The following is a 20139-nucleotide window of genomic DNA, read 5'->3' as shown; positions in this document are numbered from 1 at the left end:
GAATGAGCAATCAAGGGTCATTAAGTAAGACAGAACTGACAGCATTACACGTTTATATTTGAAACACACACACACACACACACTGAGGAAACAAAACGATGATAAGAAATCAAATTCAAATGTGAAATAAATCAAAAGTATAATAATCTTAAGTAATTAACATCTAGGAAATCTACTCATAAGCACTTCTGCTTGTTGCCACATTGGCCTCGAGTATTAGATAAGAATGTCCTGGCTCCCAGAGGCCTTCTCACTCCTGATTCTGTTCCCTGCAGTTCTCCTCACTCGGAAAAGCTGCTCTCTGACTCTATCCACTGCTTCTTTCCCACAGAGGTGTAGGTATGTAAGTTGGGCCCATTTCAGAGGCAGTCTTCTCCCATCCTCTTGTGCAATGTCTTGAGAGGCTGCTCTGAAGTTCTAATTTTTGACAAAGTTTTGCTTCTACACAGTCAAAATGATCTCACTGGGGCTTCCACATGTTGCTCCTGGTCTGTCCATCAGGACAGCTCTGAACGTCCCCTTCCCTTCCAGAGTGCTTTTGTTTTTATTTTTGCCTTACCCATACTCCTTTCAGAGAGACTGGTCCCTAGAGCAGAACATAAATTCCATACAAGATAGCAATGGAGCCAGTTGCCCAGAGAGCTTTGAATGGGACAATTATCACACCCTGAGTCAAGTAGAATGCTTTGAGTTTCTAGGAACAGAAAACCTAACTCAAACTCCTTTTTATGAGATGAAGTTTTGCTCTTGTTGCATAGGCTGGAGCGCAATGATGCGATCTCAGCTCACCACAACCTCCGCCTCCTGGGTTCAAACGATTCTCCTGCCTCAGCCTCCCGAGTAGCTGGGATTACAGTCATGCGCCACCACGCCCAGCTAATTTTGTATTTTTAGTAGAGACAGGGTTTCTTCATGTTGGTCAGGCTGCTCCCGAACTCCCGACCTGAGGTGATCCCCCTGCCTCGGCCTCCCAAAGTGCTGGGATTACAGGTGTGAGCCACCGCGCCCGGCCCTGAAACTCCTTTAAAGAATAAAATGAGGCCGAGCACCGTGGCTCATGCCTGTAATCCCAGCACTTTGGGTGGCTAAGGCGGATGGATTGCTTGAGCTCAGGAGTTCTAGACCAGCCTGGGAGACATACTGAGACCTCCGTCTTTACAAATATAACAAAAATTAGCCAGGCATGGTGGCATGCCCACTATGGGGAGGAGTGGGTACTGTCAGTACAAGCTGGGAAGATACTCCAAAGTGTTTCTCTAACCCCCAGGAGCCAGCCATTGGCTTATCTATCATCAGTTCCCATGACCGTCTTCAGTTGTCCTGGTCTCTAGCATGCACACATTCATTCGCCAGTGTTTATTGAGCCCAGCCATATGCCACATGCTATTCCCAACACTGGGAATAAGGTGTTGAGCAAGGCAGTGAGTGGGGACCCCTGCACCGTGGAGGTTACATTCTGGTGGAGGGAGAGAGGCAAATTGCATACAGTTGAACAGAAAATAGGTCATCACAAGCTGGAGGATGCAAATACAAGACAAGATGTGACAGCAGTGACGGGGCACTCTTTTGTGCTGGGTGGCTGGGGAAGGCCCTGAGAAAATGACACTTTCCCTGACTGACCCGAAGCTCACAGCCAAGCAAAGGCCTGAGAAGTGCATTTCCATCACAGAGCAGATGGCCAGCACGCAGCTCTGGAGCAAGGACCAGGGTGGCCTGTCCAGAAGTAGAGAGGAGGCAGGTGTGGCCAGGACCATGAGCAATGAGAGGTAGAGTTTTAGGAGAGGAGGCCGAAAGGGAGTCAGGCCAGGGCGCAGAGGGCATGGCCCCTAAGTTCAGATCTCACTCGCCCTCCTCAGGAGCACCAGGGAAGAGGCCTTAAGCCCAGTTTCCTTCAGCAGGCACCCTCTGTGGTCTCCTCTGGTTTGACAGGCCAGAGGCTCCCAGCTGGCCAAGAGGGCTCAGCTTCCCCACAGGGCAGGACACCAATCCCTGAGTCCAGGTGAGTTGCCCCTTTTCTGACATTGCTGCTCCCCAGTCACTTTTCTTTCCTTTCCTTGCTACCTACCTGATTTCCAGCCCTTGATAAGAGTCCAAGCCTCCAGCTCCCAGAATCACCCTTCATTTTAATACTCAAATACCCTAAGTCCCCACCCTTTCTCTCTAGCCCTTAGTTGATATCTTCCTCCCATTTGTCTCTGCAGTGGCCTGAGGAATGGTCTTTTTTGTATCTCATGATTCCAGATGATGCTTACCATTTCTGCTCTCCGCTGCACTCCAGGTTTCTCTATGGCCATCTTTAGAGGCCTTCAGCTGCTTCTCCCAGCCACCATCTTCTCCCTGCCCTATCCCCCCATCCTATCCCGAGCACGGACACAGTCCCTTTCCCCATTCCCCCAAAGCATGCAAATGCCAGACTGTAGCATTTAATGAAGATTTCCTAAGGGCTGGGGATAACACGAGTGAATTATAAGACAATGCAAGTAACCAAAATTAAAAATTCTATAGCCAGGGAAAGAAACATCCATCTAATATCATAATTGTCTCTGCCAATAGGAAACTGCCTACGGGGAACACATTTTACATTGTTATGCAGAATAACACAGCCTCTCATTCTGAGATTGGACCTGGGCATTACCTTTAATAACCTAAGGCCCCTGATACCTCCCCAAAGAGCTGTTTCCCCAGCGCCCCAGCACACCGTCTTGCAGGTGGTTTCTTCACTAGGGTGCCAGGATGAGGAGATGTGTGAAGCTAAAGTCAGCTTGAAGTCAGCTTTCTCTCCATTCACCAAGTGGTGAGTTTGTCTGGGGGAGGCTTCTGTTTCTAAGTCACACAAAGGCCCAATGCTAACAGCATGGCTGAGAGATACATGCTGTGGCCTACTATCAGCCACAGTGTATAGAGGACAGCAGATACACAGATGAGAGAAAATGAATTCAGCTAATAGGTTTTATTTGTTTTGACATTGTGAGTATTTTGAGGTGAAAAGCTAATAGTTGGAATAGTGCCAAAAATGTTAATATTATTAATAACATATCAGTAAAAGCCTCTAAACCTTTAAGGATAAAAGAAAGTTTCTTATCTTGTATCCTCTTTTCAAACACATTTAAGGGCCTTTGTTTATGTCTCTTTCACTGAGAGAAAAAAAAAGCAAGCTGCAAGACAATACATTTTCTAAAATCAGCACATATTTAATTGACTTTTCAAAATGAAGTTCTATTCAACCTATTAGATGTGTATATTCCATACAACATTCCAATGTTTAAGCTAATTTTTTTTTTTTTTTTTTTTGAGACAGACTCTTGCTCTGTCATCCAGGCTGGAGTGCAGTGGTGCCATCTTGGCTCACTGCAGCCTCTGCCTCCTGGGCTCCAGCGATTCTCCTTCTTCAGCCTCCCGAGTAGCTGGGACTACAGGCACCCACCAGCACGCCTGGTTAATTTTTGTATTTTTTTTGTAGAAATGGGGTTTTACCATGTTGCCCAGGCTGGTCCTGTACTCCTGGGCCCAAGCGATCCACCCACCTCGGCCTCCCAAAGTTCTGGGATTTAGACATAAGCCATTGTCCCTGGCCCATTTAAGCTAATTCTGAGACTTTTTCCCAAATAGAGAAAAACACATCTGTAAATCACCATTGGAAAAAGAAAGGAGAGCATGAAGGTCCTGGGAAAGGGGTGAAGGCCCCTGCTTGAGTACTTCATGGGGTTGGTATTTAGTCCCTCATGGTATCACAATAGGCTATGTATTCCACAGCTGCTCTTTGTGGCCTGTGTAAATTCTGGGCAAAAATGAACTTTCCCTGGGTCATGTCTGCTAAAGCAAGTATCACCATCCATCAGATGGGGCTGATCCCAGCAGGTGCCCAAGAAGGAAGTCACCCACTGTCTATAAGTCCTACATAATCCTCAGGGTTCATTTTAGGTGCCACCTCCTCCATGAAGTTTCTAGTGAGCAATGCCCCATTTGGAATGAAGGACTCCCTTAATAGTTTGATTGTATTTAGATTGTATTTGATTATACATTGACCACTTACCACCTCTCATTTTTATTTTGTAGTTAGTTGGACACATCTGTCTTCTCTCCTGATGTGGACTCTTTAGGTCTGTGGCGTAGGGTCTGTCAGTACCCACTGAATTGACTATTTAGTTGATTTGGGCTTACTGCAGACCTTTTACTAAACATGGCAATTGAGCTTTTGCTCTCTGATCATGGAGAAGCTTCCAGTATGCAATAGTCAGGAGGCAGGAGGGGGCTGGTCAGTGTGTAAGTACTCAAGGGAGGATTAAAACAAGGTGCAGTCTGCACACAGCTCCTCACAGTGGGTGGAGGCACCCAGAGGAGAGAGGCAAGCTGCCTGCACATGCAGCAGGCTGGTTACACCTCCCTCCAGTGTCTTCCTCATGTCAGGCGAATGAGAGCTAGAGGACCTTGGGACCTTGCTCTTTAGCTAGAAAATGGCCACCCACCATAAGTGGTAATGGTGATATCCTGAAATCAAGTTCACAGGTGAACAGATCTAATGTCCATTTTATTGTTCACTAAAGTTTAGGGTCAGTTGAGAGTGGGTGATAAATATATGACTCTTCATTCATTATCTCTTTGGTATTTATATTTTTGACTTATTTTTTCAGAGCTCCATTGGTCCCTATTCAGGAAATACAAAATTTAAACACCCCGGTCCTGTTTTGGGACCAGCCACCTAGAGTTCTCAAGTGCTGAAGGCAACGACCTCCTTCCCATCTTCACTCACCAGTAATTCTACAGGGCCAGGCTCAGTGAGATCTGTCAAGGCAAGAGGGGTGCTTCAGCTGATCCCATACTATCACTCAATTCTGATTTTCTGACTCTCCTGTTTGCTCTTCAATCCAACCGCTACACTCCTTCAAGTACTAAAGTACAAATCTGAGCACTTAAAAATCCTTCAATAACTGCCCTTCATTCTGAACAAGATCAAGATCGAGTTCCCTACCTTGGCATTCAAGGTCCTCTGCAACCCTGCCTCCATCTCCTCCTTATACTTTATGTTGGGGCCACACCTAATCGCTGGTGGTTCACACAATGCTTTCTATTCACCCCCATGTCCTTGCTTCTGCTTTAACTTTTTCTTGTGCTGTCCTTTCAACCCCTCTTTTCCTGCCTAGATCCAGCCTGTCTTTTTAGCATCTAATCAGTTGTCAGCTTCTTCAGGAAGCATTCTGAAGATCCTGTGGTATGAGCTAAATGCTTCTCGTCTGTGCTATCCTCTCCTAGCACCCTGTGCCTGCCCCTGACATAGCATTTGGTGCCACTTGATATTATCTGTGTGTGTGTCATCCCCAGCACCTCCCACTGCTCCTTGAGAATGGGCCTAAGTGTTATTCAACATTGTATAACAAGCACCTGGCAAAATGCCTGGCACAAAGTCAGCATTGAATAAGTTCTTGTTGGATAGAATTTCAATTTCTTCTATCTTACAACTTGTAAAATGATTTTTTTTTTTTTTTTTTTGAGACAGAGTCTCGCTCTGTCACCCAGGCTGGAGTGCAGTGGCGCGATCTCGGCTCACTGCAAGCTCCGCCTCCAAGGTTCACGCCATTCTCCTGCCTCAGCCTCTCCGAGTAGCTGGGACTACAGGCGCCCGCCACCACGCCCGGCTAATTTTTTTGTATTTTTAGTAGAGACGGGGTTTCACCGTGGTCTCAATCTCCTGACCTTGTGATCCGCCCGCCTCGGCCTCCCAAAGTGCTGGGATTACAAGCGTGAGCCACCGTGCCCGGCTTGTAAAATGATTTTTACAAGTTTTACTTACTGATTTCTTAGATAAATTCTACATGTCAATTTTTTTTTCAAATCTACAGGCATAGTGGTTCTATTAATGCACCAAAGTAACTGAGAGCTAGCTCTGAATGCCATAGAGCAAGGCAACACCCACGAGAATTAAGACAGTGGCAATGAAGGTCCCAGTCATCATCTCAGATGGATTTGCAGTGGCATGAAGCCTCAAACAGTTCTCATAAAGGTCTTTATAAGAGACTTGCCTTAGTTTAAAAGGCAGATTGGGAAACCCATGACCATTTCCTCCAGAAAGCACAGAACTCCTGCAAGCCTGGAGTCACTATTTTAGCTGCCATGCTGTCAGCTTATCCCAGCAATCTTTCAAGGTGCTTCATTGTATGGCATCATTTGCTGTATTGTAAGAATTCTGTTCAAGTAAGAATCAATCAAGCTTCCTTTGAAACAATCATTTTGCAGAAGGAAATGGGAGTTTCAAGCATTTATTTATTTGTTCAACAAATATTGATTGAATACCTACTATAGGTGCTGAAGATACATTTTTAGGGACAAAATAGCCAAAAATCTTTGCTCTAGTGAAACTTGACTAGTGGGAGACACAGACGTATTATGTTATATTGAAGGTAAATGCTATGAAAAATAAAATAGGGCCGGGCGCAGTGGCTCACACTTGTAATCCCAGCGCTTTGGGAGGCTGTGATGGGAGGATCACCTGAGGTCAAGAGTTCGAGACCAGACTGACCAACATGGCAAAACCCCTTCTCTACTAAAAGTACAAAAATTAGCCGGGCATGGTGGTGGTCGCCTGTAATCCCAGCCACTCAAAAGGCTGAGGCAGGAGAATCGCTTGAACCTGGGAAGCAGAGGTTGCAGTGAGCTGAGATCATGCTACTGCACTTCAGCCTGGGCAACAAGAGTGAGACTCCATCTCAAAAAAATTAATTAATTAATTTAATTTAATAGAGCAAGTAATGGGGTTCAGAAGTGTGATATAGATTGTTTACTTTTTACAGGGGGTTAATTTTAATGGCGGTAATGGTAGGGCTCACAAACAACTGCAATATTTGAGCAAACACTTGAAGGAGATGAGGGAGCAAGCCCTGTGGCCATACAGAAATATAGGCTAAGGGAACCGCCAATACAAAGGCCTTAAGGAGGTTCACACGAGGATAGTGAGGAGAGCAATGTGGGGGATGCAGGAGAGAAAAAAGAGAGAGAAGTAGGGGATGAGATCAGAAAGGTAACAGTGGGCAGAGCTCAGGTTACCTGAACCCAGCAGAGCTTCAAAAGTACTTTGGCTCATTCGCCAAGATGGCAATTTTTAAGAGAGATGTGACATGATCCAAAGTTATCACTGATCTCTCTGCTGCTGTACTGAGAATAGACTAGATAATGACAAGGTTGGACATGAGAATACCCATTAGGAGTCTCCTGCTATAATCTAGATGGCAATAACAGAGGCTTGGACAGTGTAGAAGCAAGGAACATGGTGAGAAATGGTTACATTCTGGGTATATTTTGAAGGGAGACCCAATAGGGTTTCTGTAGGGTATGAGAGAGAGAAGTAAAGGATGATTCCAAGGTTGACCATGGAAAGACAGAGCTGCCATTAACTGAGCTCAGGAAGACTGCAGGTACAGCACCTATGTGGGATGATCAGGAGTTAGACCTAATAAGTTTGAAGCATTTCCTTGGATATCCATAGGAAAACATAAAAAAAGCAATTAGATGCAGGAATCTAGAGTTCCAGAGAAATATTAGGCTGTAAAAATGGATGAGATGTAAATGGTAAAGAGAAGAGGTCCCAGGACTAAGAACTGGGGCATTCTATTTAAAGGTAGAGAAAAGAAGAGAAACTGGTAGACTGAGAAGGAGCAAGTCATTGAAGTAGTAAGAAAACCAAAAGGGTGTGGTATCCTAGAAGGCAAGAAAGGAATTGTTTCCAGGAAGAGGGAATGCCCAGATGTGACAAATAAGACGTAAATAAAATGAGGATTAAGAACTGACATTGGGTTTACCACTGTGCTGGATATTGGTGGGGTACTGGTTTGAATACTGTCCTCCCAAAATTTACATCTACCTAGAACCTCAGAATGTCACCTTATTTGGAAATAAGGTCTTTGTAGATATGTTAAGATGAGCTTATGCTGGATCAGAGTAGGCACCAAATCCCATGACTAGTGTCCTTTTAGGAAAGCCATATAAAGACATAGAGGGACATACAAGAGACTGCCATGTGACAAGGAATTGGAGTGATGCAGCTATAAGCCAAGGATTGCTGGCAACCACTCAGAGCTAGGAAGAGGCAGGGAAGAATTCTCCCCAAGAGCTTTCAGAGAAAGCATGGGCCCACTGTTACCTTGACTTCAGACTTCTAGCCTCTAGAACTGTGAGACAATAAAATTCTGTTATTTTCAGCCATCCAGTTTGTGATACGTCATTATGGCAACCCTAAGAAACTAACACATTTGACAAAGCAGTCACTAACTTGTCTGTACCTTGATTTTCTCATCTGTAGAATAGGAATAAAAGTACCTGCCTCAGAGAATTGTGGTAAGGAGTAATAACATATCTAATATTCTTATAATAGTACATACCAAATTCTACATAATGTTAACTGTTGTAATGATTATAGATCTAATAATTTTGTTTTGAAATAAAAACACTTTTTTCACTTGTTCTTTGCTAAATTCTCATTAGCTCATTAATTTGACAGATTAAATTTTCCTTAACTTTTAAACACCAATTTTACGTTTAATCAAATTCTCTTAAATATTTTTAAATAAGGAAAAAGATATAAATCTAGTGAGTAAAATTCTCCTCAATTTTTAAGCATTGTTTAAGCAATTGATTAACTACATTTCTATGAATATTTCAAGCTAAAATCACAAATTTAAAATGTGATTATATTAAACACTCCAAACATCTAATGCAGGTGTTAAACAAAATTGTTCTCAATCACGTAACTCTTATAATGCTAACAAATAAAATCTTATACATTTAGGTGAAATTATCTTAAGCATTTCAACATCTTAAAAATAAGCTTTATAAATGTAGTATAATAGATTCTCCTAAGCATTTAAATGGTGACTATAAATTTAACTAGTGAAGTTATTCTAAATATGTCCATTAAAACCATGAATCTTATAATTTTCTAGTATATCAGATTGTTAAGCATTTAGCTTAAAAACAAAAATCGGGATAATAACGTGTATTGCACTTGAATAAATAAAATTTACACGAAAGCATCATTTATAATTCTTATTTGTTAACCCTTTCTGTGTCACAGTTACTTTTCTAATTAATAGGAACACAATGATCAGTTTAGGAGCTCTTTCTAGGAATTGAAATTACAGAGATGACCAGAGATTTGAGTCCCAAATTGCAGAGGTAGAATAACTGTGCACAGACATGGGGTGGGGCATTGGTTGCCTCACAGGGGAATTTTACCAGAGCTATGAATTAATAAGGCAAGTTTCTTCTTCTGGTTGGCTTCTGCTTGCTGTACTGTCAGTGGGAGACAATCCTAGGCTTTTTAATGGAATTTTATTTTATAACCCAGTGCATCACATATATCCTAGGAATCTTTCCAATTTCACCCTTGTCGAATTTTTGTTATAACTTTTATCATTCCTATTCCATGATTTGGGTAGATGGAATTATGGACACACACACTCACACATAGTAGTCACAGAGCTTCCTGCTGAGACGTCCTTTTATTCTGTGTTCCTTCTCTTCATCCTTGATTCTTACAGTCTTCTTTTGACCACACTGAGCCCTTCAAGAATAGGATGTGCATTATTTATCTTTGTGTTTTGTTTGTTTGTTTGTTTGTTTTTTGAGAGGGAGTCTGGCTCTGTCGCCCAGGCTGGAGTGCAGTGGCATGATCTCGGCTCACTGCAACCTCCACCTCCCAGGTTCAAGTGATTCTCTTGCCTCAGCCTCCCAAGTAGCTGGGACTACAGGCACCCACCACTACACCCAGCTAATTTTTGTATTTTTAGTAGAGACGAGGTTGCACCATGTTGACCAGGCTGGTCTCAAACTCCTGACCTCAGGTGATCCACCCACCTTGGCCTCCCAAAGTGCTGGGATTACAGGCGTGAGCCACAGCGCCGAGCCTAACTTTGTTTTCTTAGTGCTCAGCACAAATGTCTGGTGCTCAATAAATGTTTGTTGAGTGATGAATACATGTAATGAATATTAATTTGAAGTAACAAACTTCAAACATCCTCCACTTTACTTCATCAGGTAGAGTAATTTTGGCCCTGTAGTAATTTCCTATCTTGCCACCTCATCTGAAAAATATGACAGTCCTTGTCCTACCTTCTGAATGGTGCCTTCACTGTAGCCTTTGCTTCTTGATTGTTTCTAATGAGCCCCTCTCAGTAAATACCAGTCTACATGTCACACATGCCACGCACCATTTGCCACCTTTCCCCTCAAGGTCTACTTGACAGTGAATCTTAACACACTCTTCTGTGAAGTCTGGACTGTTCAGAATTCATTTCTGGACTGAGAATCCTTTCTAGAAAGGTGCTGTAGTAGAGTTACCATTCAAAGCACAATAATTTACCATTCTGGGCATAGTACTTAAGAGCATACATTTTAATCCATAAAAGCATGGTGGCAGATTCTGACTCTGCCATTTACTACCTTTATTATTTGGCCTTTTTCAGGCTCAGTTACCTCACTGTGAAACTGTAATTGTAGTATCTATCACAGAGGGTTAAGGTGAGGCATGAATGAGATAAGGTATGCAAAGCTCTTAGGATAGAGCTAGTGCTTAAGCACTCAATAAATAGTAGTTATTGCCCAAATGGACTCTTTCATTTTCCATGCTACTGGCCCAATCTCCTGAAAGGCAGTATAGTCACATTCATCCTGCTTTATTTCTTTAGCATACTTGTTCTTAAAGGCGAGAGAGGAAGTAAAAAAAAAAAAAAAATAGAATGTCCTCTTTACAGAAAGAAGCTAATCAGGTTGTAAACTGGCAGAGCGTGATAATTCTTCATATATTTGTAAAGCTGTGCTAAGCAACAGTCAACAAAATCAGATTCTAAACCAGCAGAGCATGATGAATCTTCATATATTTGCAAAGCTGTGGTAAGCAATAGTCAACAAAATCCTGAGATTTTTGCGCTTTTTAAATAAAATTTTAAATGTAAGTTTAACAATATTAAGTACATATAAGATTAAATCATGTAGTAAGAATCACTTCCATTTTTGACAAGCTGCTTAGTTCAGAGCCCTTAGGTACTTCCTGTAATAAAGTCCCATTTTCAGATTCACAGAGAGATATTATCTAATGTTTCACTCTGTCTTTTCATGTTCTTAATTTGGGGTCTGTTTCAATGGCCTGTCTCATATCAGCTGTCATTTTGTGATCGAAATGTCACTTCACATTACAGTTTTCATTAGGACAGTTCTCATCTTTGGTTTCAATTCAATTTAATTCAAATTAGATCCTTATGTCTCAGGACAATTGAATTCACTTAAAATCTCCTCTGTTCAGATAGGATTGTAACCACTACTTCCTGTTGATACTACTGGAGTTATTGGTACCTTCTAAACCCCTGGTACTGCCTGGGAGCCCACCAGGTCTCATAACAAGGACACTGCTGCTTCTGCCCATGGAAATGGGGCTGGCACCAACATTGGAACCAGCCAGGCTAGCATTATGCTCAACAGTTATTAAACCACCATTACTGTCTCCAGTGTTGATGACTCAGTCTCTACCACCTTCCTCTCACCAAAATCCCACTGGGTCAATGCTTTTCTGAATTATGGAAAAATCTTTTCTCACATTTTGTTTTATACAATTTTTGGCTGAAAAGCAGCTCACTAGGTTATAGGAGTTTGGAAAGGTGTCATTTGCTTCTTTTGTTTGATTTGGTTGAGTTTTTCTAGTCTTCCCCCAACAGAAGCCAGACAAAAGGGGGCTGAACAACAACAGCAAAATTTACTCATGTCTTCTCCTGAGACAACTTTTTCAGACCTGACTTGTATGCTTGACTTTCCCTAGAATACGTTTGTTTTCAAGAGGCTTTTCTTGCAATACTACTGGTAGCAATGACCCTATCACGACACCAGATGTATTGAAACTCCTTAATCCTGTCATCTTGTGGGCTTGGTCCCAGCTCACAAGCATTCTAGGACCTTAGTGGCACTGTCCAGAAGAGGAAAAGATTCAGAGCCCAGAAAACTCACCCAACTGAAGGGCTGCACCTTAAGAAGGGGGAGACCAGTAGGCTGCACCGCCGTATTTCCAGAGGCTGACCTTGATTCTGGCTAATTACATACACAAGGAAATTCACCAGATGAGCAAAGCCCAGCTATGGAGTTCAGGTGAGAGCTGTGCTATGACTTGGCCATTGGCAACAATGCCTCTGCTAGTGGTATCCCTGGGTATGGGGACTGGTAAAAAAAATTGGCTAAGGTTGCAGCCTAGCCCTCTAAGCAGGCTTTAGACAGGCCATAAGAAATCAGGTACAGAGGTGGTCCCTAAGGCTGGGTACTTTGGGAGAGCTAAACCCAAAGCATTCTGAAGGAACCACTTAAATGAAGAGGTAAAACTAGGTCATAATAGGGAAAAATGAGGTTGTGCACAGAACTGAGGATGAAAACAAGATACATATGCATGTCACTAGCTGGGGGAATCCAGAGAAATGGGATAAGCAGCTAGGAAACCATAAGTGGGATATGGCACCTGCTGTATGCTACTAGTTTGGACTAGAGTTCTTAAAGGCAGCTCATCTGGCTAGATTTAGGGAGTCTAGAAAGCCAAGGCAGATAAAGTACTTTTAATACATCAGAAATGTGGACTGGACCTACAGAGGGAATTGACATAATTGCTAAAGCTTGGACTTTGAAATTTGAAGTCTTGGGTTTAAATCTCAGCTCTGACACTTAGTCACAGTGTGGCTTTGTGCAAATTAGTGTCTCTACAACGCTGCATCCTCCATTAAAGAACCCCAAGGGTCTTTTAAGAACTTGTAAAGTCCATATCCCAGTGCCTGGCTAAGTACCCAAAAATGAAGGAATATGGGCTGCTACCATCACAACTAATTCCAGACCACATTCATTGGTGGCACTGAGCCTGTTAACAATTTGCTTTCTCTGATGAGAAAGGACTCAGGAATTGGCAAACTGTTATGGGTATGGGTTTCACAGTTGAAAGAGCGGCTAGGGAACCACGGGCCTGATGTAGATGGTGGCTTAGAAAGTAGAGCTATTTGGGGCCGGGCGCGATGGCTCACGCCTGTAATCCCAGTACTTTGGGAGGCTGAGGTGGGCGGATCACGAGGTCAGGAGATCAAGACCATCCTGGCTAACACAGTGAAACCCCGTCTCTACTAAAAATACAAAAAAAATTAGCTGGGCGTGGTGGCAGGTGCCTGTAGTCCCAGCTACTCAGGAGGCTGAGGCAGGAGAATGGCGTGAACCCGGGAGGCAGAGCTTGCAGTGAGCCGAGATCACGCCACTGCACTCCAGCCTGGGCGACAGAGCGAGACTCCATCTCAAAAAAAAAAGAAAGTAGAGCTATTCAGACGAGCTCCAGGGTAGCAGCTGATCTTGCAAACTGATATTTGAACCACAATATTAAGACAAATATCATTCAGTCTTTCTTCCTAGACACAGAAACAAATACCCCTTTCTCAGAGATGTGTATGTGCGCCCACACACATGCACACACTTCAAAGCCACAGGTCACAATCAAACGTGGTTTCCCTTTGCAGTGAACACACTGGCTTTTAATACTTTCCTTAAGTTATAGCCTCACATGTGAACTTTTGATCTCTGAAATGAAGTCCATAAATTTCATTGTCAGAGTGGTTGCTACTCTTTCATAGTTTACATGTAAATTTTGTTATTCCTATATCCATAGAAGTCACTTCAGTTTTTTCTCTCTATGGCCGCAGTATTACTACATTTAATCTGTGCTGGAAGGTGCCCTGAGTTTAAATTAAGTTGAATGCTGGGCTGAGTGTGAAACACAAGAGATACTGCTAGTCTAAGTCTGGGGCTCCCTTAAGAGACCCCCTCCTTCACATCTTGGAAACAAGGAATGATGTTGCACCACGCAGACCTCATCTTTCCATCCCAGCTGTATTAGTCCATTTTCACACTGCTGACAAAGACATATCCAAGAGTGGGAAGAAAAAGAGGTTTAACTGGACTTACAGTTCCACATGGCTGGGGAGGCCTCAGAATCACAGCAGGAGGCAAAAGGCACTTCTTACATGGCAGCAGCAAGAGAAAATGAGGAAGAAGCAAAAGCAGAAACCCCTGATAAACCCATCAGATCTCATGAGACTTATTCACTATCACGAGAATAGCACGGGGAATACCGGCCCCCATGATTCAATTACCTCCCTTGCCGGGTCCCTCCCACAACACGTGGGAAGTCTGGGAGATACAACTCAAGTTGAGATTTGGGTGAGGGCACAACTAAATCATATCACCAGCCTTACCTCCGACCACTTCACTCCTCACACTACAGTCCAGTCACACCAAATTGTGATGATTCCTTCAATGCACCATGCCCTTTATTGCATTTCTGCCTTTGCACAGTCTCTTTCCTCTACCCCAGGTGACCTTCCTTCTTTCCAGAGGGATTCCTCTTCAGCCTAAATGGCTTAGCTCAAGACTCATCCTTCAGAATGTTCTCTATAGACCTCCTCAATCCCTTTGAAGTTACTTTCTCCCTTCCCATTGCCCCTGCAGTATTCTATGCAGCTTCTCACATTATAATATCTCCATCTGTGAGCCCTTTGAAAGCAGGGTGAGTGTCCTACTTATGGTCTTTGTATCCCCAGCATCTATTACCATGCCTGGCACTTGTTTGGTGCACATTAAAAATGTATGAATGGGCCAGGCGCAGTGACTCACGCCTGTAATCCCAGCACTTTGGGAGGCCAAGGCAGGCGGATCACGAGGTCAGGAGTTCGAGACCAGCCTGGCCAACATGGTGATACCCTGTCTCTACTAAAAATACAAAAATTAGCCAGGTGTGGTGGCGGACACCTGTAATCCCAGCTACTTGGGAGGCTGAGGCAGGAGAATTGCTTGAATCCAGGAGGCGGAGGTTGCAGTGAGCCAAGATCATGCCACTGCACTCCGGCCTGGGTGACAAAGCAAGACTGTGCCTCGGGAAAAAAAAAAAAAGTATGAATGAAAGCCAAATTATTTTTTTTGTTTTTTCTTCCTGCAGAAACGATGACCATGGGTAAGAGGACTGCTTGTGCCAAGGACACAATAGGACAACCATCTCACAAAGATCTTAAGTAACTTTTTCCATCCAACAACACCCAGACGATTTCAGTGACCAAATGCTCAGCTGTAACCACAGCAATAACTGGCCTTCTTTCCAGACTGGGTTTGGTGAACCTGAATGGTCCAGCCACCTTCTGCAGGTGGCCCAAGGTGATGTGCTGCAGGGAAGCATGTCTCTCATGCCAAGAACCAAGATTGGACTATGAACGAAAACAAATGATAGATATAGTGACAGTACCAAGAGTACCAGGACTCAGTGTTTCATATGAAGCCCTTGGTGATGAGGACATAGCATCTGCCCTGGAAATCGTTATTCTAACATAATATTTTCTAGAATGCCCTGGAAGGACAGAATATTTAAAAATATATCCAGGTGCTAAATAGGCAGCAGATCTCAATTCACACATGACTACCTTTGAGCTAATGACTGTCTCCAGAAAATAACTGTTCCCCAAGAAGTGCTCCAGATTTGCAAGGAATAGCCCCAAGAGAATAATAGGACAAGCAGGCTGTTCCCTGGAAAAAATCTAATGCAAGGAGGGCTAGTTCACAGCAAATTCACTGCCTCCTCCCATGCACATGGTAGATAGTACCAGTATCAACATGGCCCTGTTTTCTGCTAAAACCAGATTTTGAGGAATCAGAGACACCCAACACTATTCACTGAGTAGCCAGCAGCCACTTCCTTTCAACTGGGAGTGTTATTAGCATGAAAAGTAATTGTTATCACAGTTAGAAGGGCATACATCTCAGTGGCATGAGCATTGTGGAATATCCTTTCCTAGGCACATTTGTCCACTAAGGGAACAGCCTCAGAAACTGGTATAGCAATGGGTGAGATGAGATCATGGAGAGAGAACACAGCCATCCCCTACAGAAAGGCACAGCTTTTGGGCTTCTCTGGCCTGAGTGCCTTCTGGGGTATTTCCATATGCAACAGCCCAGAGTCATAGCCTTGGGCAACCACAGATAGAGGTTTCCTTCTCACTTCAGACACATACATCACTTTCATAGCACTTGGGGATGGAAATACCTACAAGAGTGAAGGTCAAGGGCCCTCCCCAGGCATCTCATTCATTACTCAGCTTCCTTCCTGACCAAGTCTGCCAACCAATGGCCAGCTATGCGCCTCATCCTCATTGCTTCTGCCTCCAAGTAAATGAAACCAAAGGCCTCAGCATATCCTGGGAGGACTGGGGGCTGTTACCTAATGGTCCTCTCTGTCCCATTATAGGTGCAAGGCACCCCTTCCACACATTTGCACCACTACTCCAAGATAATATTTTTCTTTTCACACAATCTCTTTACAGCAGAATCCAGAGTTGGATTGTAGTTTACCTTCCTGGAAAGCTCATTATCTTTGTTTGAATTAACATTTCAGCATGGAACTAACTGGGCGGAAGAAGGATCGTTACACGTCTTCAGAAAGTTCTCATTGCCCCACCTGCCTAGTACTATACAAGAAGCTCTACTCTGATGGCAGATCTAAGAAGGCTATAGGCCTTTGGTTGTAGGAAGCAGTGTCATTACATTCAAGCTTCACTTCTCTGATTGGCTTCCAACCACTGGGATTCAAAGAGAATCCAAGGTTCTACCTATGTCTGATTACATAAGGAAAATTTGGCTTCCTCTGCTCAAGGTTCCCCTCTGCTCATCACTCCTCATTCAGACTTCCCCCACCATACCAGTGTTCAAAACATGAAGGGCTAGCACCACCAGGATAGTTAGCAGAAATATTGTCTGTAAAGCTAGGCAGATGAACCCAGAAGAATGGTCCCAGAGAAAGCAGACTGGCTCCAATAGATATCAGGCAGCAATCCCAATAAATTCTGACATGTCCTTGGCAATGGAAGCCTGGGTTGGAGATCCTGAGGCAGCTGTGCCTACTGTTCCCCACCTCAGAAGCTTCCTGCCCAGAAAGCCAGCAGCCTTGGGATACTAATGAGGATACAACTGGCTTGTTGGTATGAAATAGAAGGTGGCTTTGTAGGGGCAAGCAAGCAAAGAGGACTATCCACATGGCAGGCAGGTGGCTTTGTGTCTGGAAAGCTTTGCCTAGCCAGTACAGCTGTGACCAGAGGCTGATTATAAATTTGAACTCCCTCAGCCCATTTGCAACTCTGCCTCTGTTCTCTTGCATTCTGTTTGGTTGCCCTTTAGTTTCCTAGTAAATGCTCCTTTTCAAAAACTTCAACCTTGTCTCATTTAACTTGGGGAAGGGGATTCTCCAGTGTCTTTTCCAGGATAAAGAAGGAAATTAAAATACCATGAAAAAATGGACATGGCAGTAGAAAGGAAACATTCTGATCAGACCTTGGGAAAAGCTGGTGCCAAGAGAGAGGGAGAGGCCAGGTGTCCCCCCCACCCAACTGGCACTGATTCTCAGCCCCTTCCTCTTACTTCTGTTGGCTTCAAGGAGATCTGCCCTTGATGTGTGTTGCTGCCGAAGCACCCTCCCAGCTAGTGAATTCAACATATGCAGCAGGCACTTTGATGTCCATGAAGTACACTGGTACATGACAGGAGCAAGAGTCAGGGAGGGGAGGGGAAAGGTTTCTACAATGCGGATGTTTTCAAAATTCTCCAACAATCATGACTCTAAATGGTATGATTTAGGGCTGGGTACAGTGACTCACACCTATAATCTCAGCACTTTGGGATGCCAAGGCGGGAGGATCACTTGATACCGAGAGTTCAAGTCTGGCAACATGGAGAGATCCCCATCTAATTTCAAAAGAGACCCCCTGGCTAATTTTTAAAAAATTAGCCATGTACCTGTAGTCCCAGCTACTTAGGAAGCTGAGATAGGAGACTCACCTGAGTCCGGGAGCTTGAGGCTACAGCGAGCCATGATTGCAACACTGCATTTGAGCCTGGGTGACAGAGCAAGGCCCTGTCTCTCTAAAAAAGAAAAAGGTATTATTTAGTTCACGTGGCCATCAGTAGAACTACATCTCATATGATGAGAAGAAAATAATTATTTTACCCTTGAGTCAGGGAGATTGACGAAGGATAGGTATGGAAAATGGCTTGCTATTTTCATGGCCACCCTGTCCTGCAATGAGGGGGGTGGGAGGGGGGGCATTCCAATGACTTATTGCTGCATAACAAAGCACAAAAACATAGTGGCTTAAATAGAAATATATTGTCTCTCATGATTATCTGGGTTGACTGAGCTTAGTTGATGCTCTCCCCTGCAGTCTCATGGTTGCTCTCAGATGGCATCTGGGTCTGGCATCATCTGAATGCCTGCCTCGGTTGGATGTCCATAATGGCTTCTTCACTCACATCTGGCTCTGGAATTGAAATAACTGGAACAGCTGCAGAATGACTGGACATCTCTCTCCACATAGTCTCTCCACATGGTTAGTTCGGGCTTCCTCACCACATGGAATCTCAAGGTAGTGTTCTGATAAAGTGACTGGCTTCCTCCAGACCTAGCATTGCAAGTGGTCCAGCTAGATGCTACAAGCTTCTGTTAAGTAAGTTCTAAAGGAACCTAGAGTCATTTCTGCCACATACTATGGGTCAAGAGCAAGTCATAATCTTGAATCAGCCCAGATTCAAGGGTAAAGAAATTACACAAGAATGGAATACCAGAAGGTGCGGCTCATCAGGGCCATCTTTGGAGACAGCGGGGATGGGAGAGGGAGTGGGGAGGTTAATGAGTTAAAGGGCTTCCTAGGTAGCTGTCAGTTTAAAAGCACATTGAATGCTCAACACACATGGAGAATGCAGTGAGTAATAAGGGGTAGAGGAGAAGGCAAGAGCTAAACATGGACAGTTAAACACAGTATAAGCTAAAGAAAAGCAACCGATTCTGACTGATACAGTGCTTATGAACTTTCAAAACAATTTTATACAAAGTAATTTAATGAACTGAGAAAAAGACACAAATATGGATGTGAATATAGCCAAAAACAATGTCTACTGCCTGTACGTGGCTCCTGATAATTCTGCAGGCCACTTAGCTGCCCCTGGCCACCCACTTCACTGATAGCCACCTGGGACTATTGAGGGTGTCTAGCTTAGGAGTGGCCAGCCTCTGGTATTGCCATTCAAACTCAACCCAGAGAAGAAGGCTCACCTGTTGCTTACTGTGCCCTTCCACGTCCTTACAAAGAGTATCTTTCTCACACAGGAGTCCTGAGTTGGTTGCTGGCACGGACCACAACCAGAGGCTGAGTGGCCAGTGAGACTCCTCTGAGACTCAGGTTTTCTCTCTAATGGGAACTCCTGACTCTTCCTTCTTCAGTCCTCTCTCGGGACCAAAGAGGAAGGACACCCCTCAATATCCTTTGGCAATTACTGTGGACACTTCCCCAGCTATAGAGGCGTTGCTTTGGGATCATCTAAGACAGAGTCAAGCCTTTGGCAATGTTCAGGAAATGCTGGTATGTCTCTGAGATGAGCTTTCAAGAGGACAGGCATGTTATGAATGGGGCCTTTCTGGGATAGCACACAATATTCTACTTTTTTTTTTTTTTTTTGAGATGGAATTTCGCTCTTGTCATTCAGGCTGGAGTGCAGTGGCACAATCTCAGCTCACTGCAACCTGCGCCTCCCAGGTTCAAGCAATTCTCCTGCCTCAGCATCCCGAATAGCTGGGATTACAGGTGCCCGCCACCACACCCAGCTAATTTTTTTGTATTTTTAGTACAGACAGGGTTTTGCCATGTTGGCCAGGCTGGCCTCGATCTCCTGACCACAGGTGATACACCCGCTTTGGCCTTCCCAAGTGTTGGGATTACAGGCGTGAGCCACCACGCCCAGCCTCATTATTCTACTTTCTATGAAGTGCATTCCAAGATAGGCTGACCTTCATGGAAGAAGTGAAATAGAAAACTGAGGAAAAGAAAATAATCGGAAAAAAAAGTCCCACCAGTCAAGAAAGTACCCCAAGGAAGACCTACAGGACAACTTCCAAGGCAAATGGGAAAAGAGAACATTGGCAATCTAGGAGCTGCAGAAGGAGACAGCCCTGGTCTTCATCCCTAAGCCCAGGATGAATGTGAGGCAAAAATAGGCTCTGTTCTTTTGGAGGAAGAAAAAGCAAGTGAGCAAGCAAGCAAGAGGGAGAGAGAGAAAGAG

At 44.0% G+C, this 20139-nt stretch overlaps 1 protein-coding gene across 3 annotated transcripts in view; it reads left to right on the top strand.

Moving 5' to 3' along the window:
* Positions 1-20139, top strand: part of SYT9 (synaptotagmin 9) — a 245014-nt gene that overhangs the window by 204420 nt on the left and 20455 nt on the right. Inside the window, exons 7-8 of one of the 3 annotated variants that reach the window (XR_004250244.2) lie at positions 11913-12120; positions 14987-15071. The exons of 1 other annotated variant lie outside the window; for it this stretch is intronic. Coding sequence is in view for 1 of the 2 variants with exons in the window: in XM_032166704.2 (XP_032022595.1) it covers positions 14987-14995 (9 nt within the window). In the remaining variant the exon portion in view is untranslated. Of the gene's footprint in view, positions 1-11912; positions 12121-14986; positions 18151-20139 lie in introns of those variants that run through there. One more of the 3 variants, XM_032166704.2, reaches the window with a different exon arrangement.

Source organism: Hylobates moloch, unplaced genomic scaffold (genome assembly GCF_009828535.3).
Source record: "Hylobates moloch isolate HMO894 unplaced genomic scaffold, HMol_V3 SCAFFOLD_11, whole genome shotgun sequence".
In the NCBI taxonomy this organism is placed as follows: domain Eukaryota; kingdom Metazoa; phylum Chordata; class Mammalia; order Primates; family Hylobatidae; genus Hylobates; species Hylobates moloch.
Note: the sequence above shows the minus strand (reverse complement) of the source record. Positions and strands in the feature narration are given on the sequence as shown.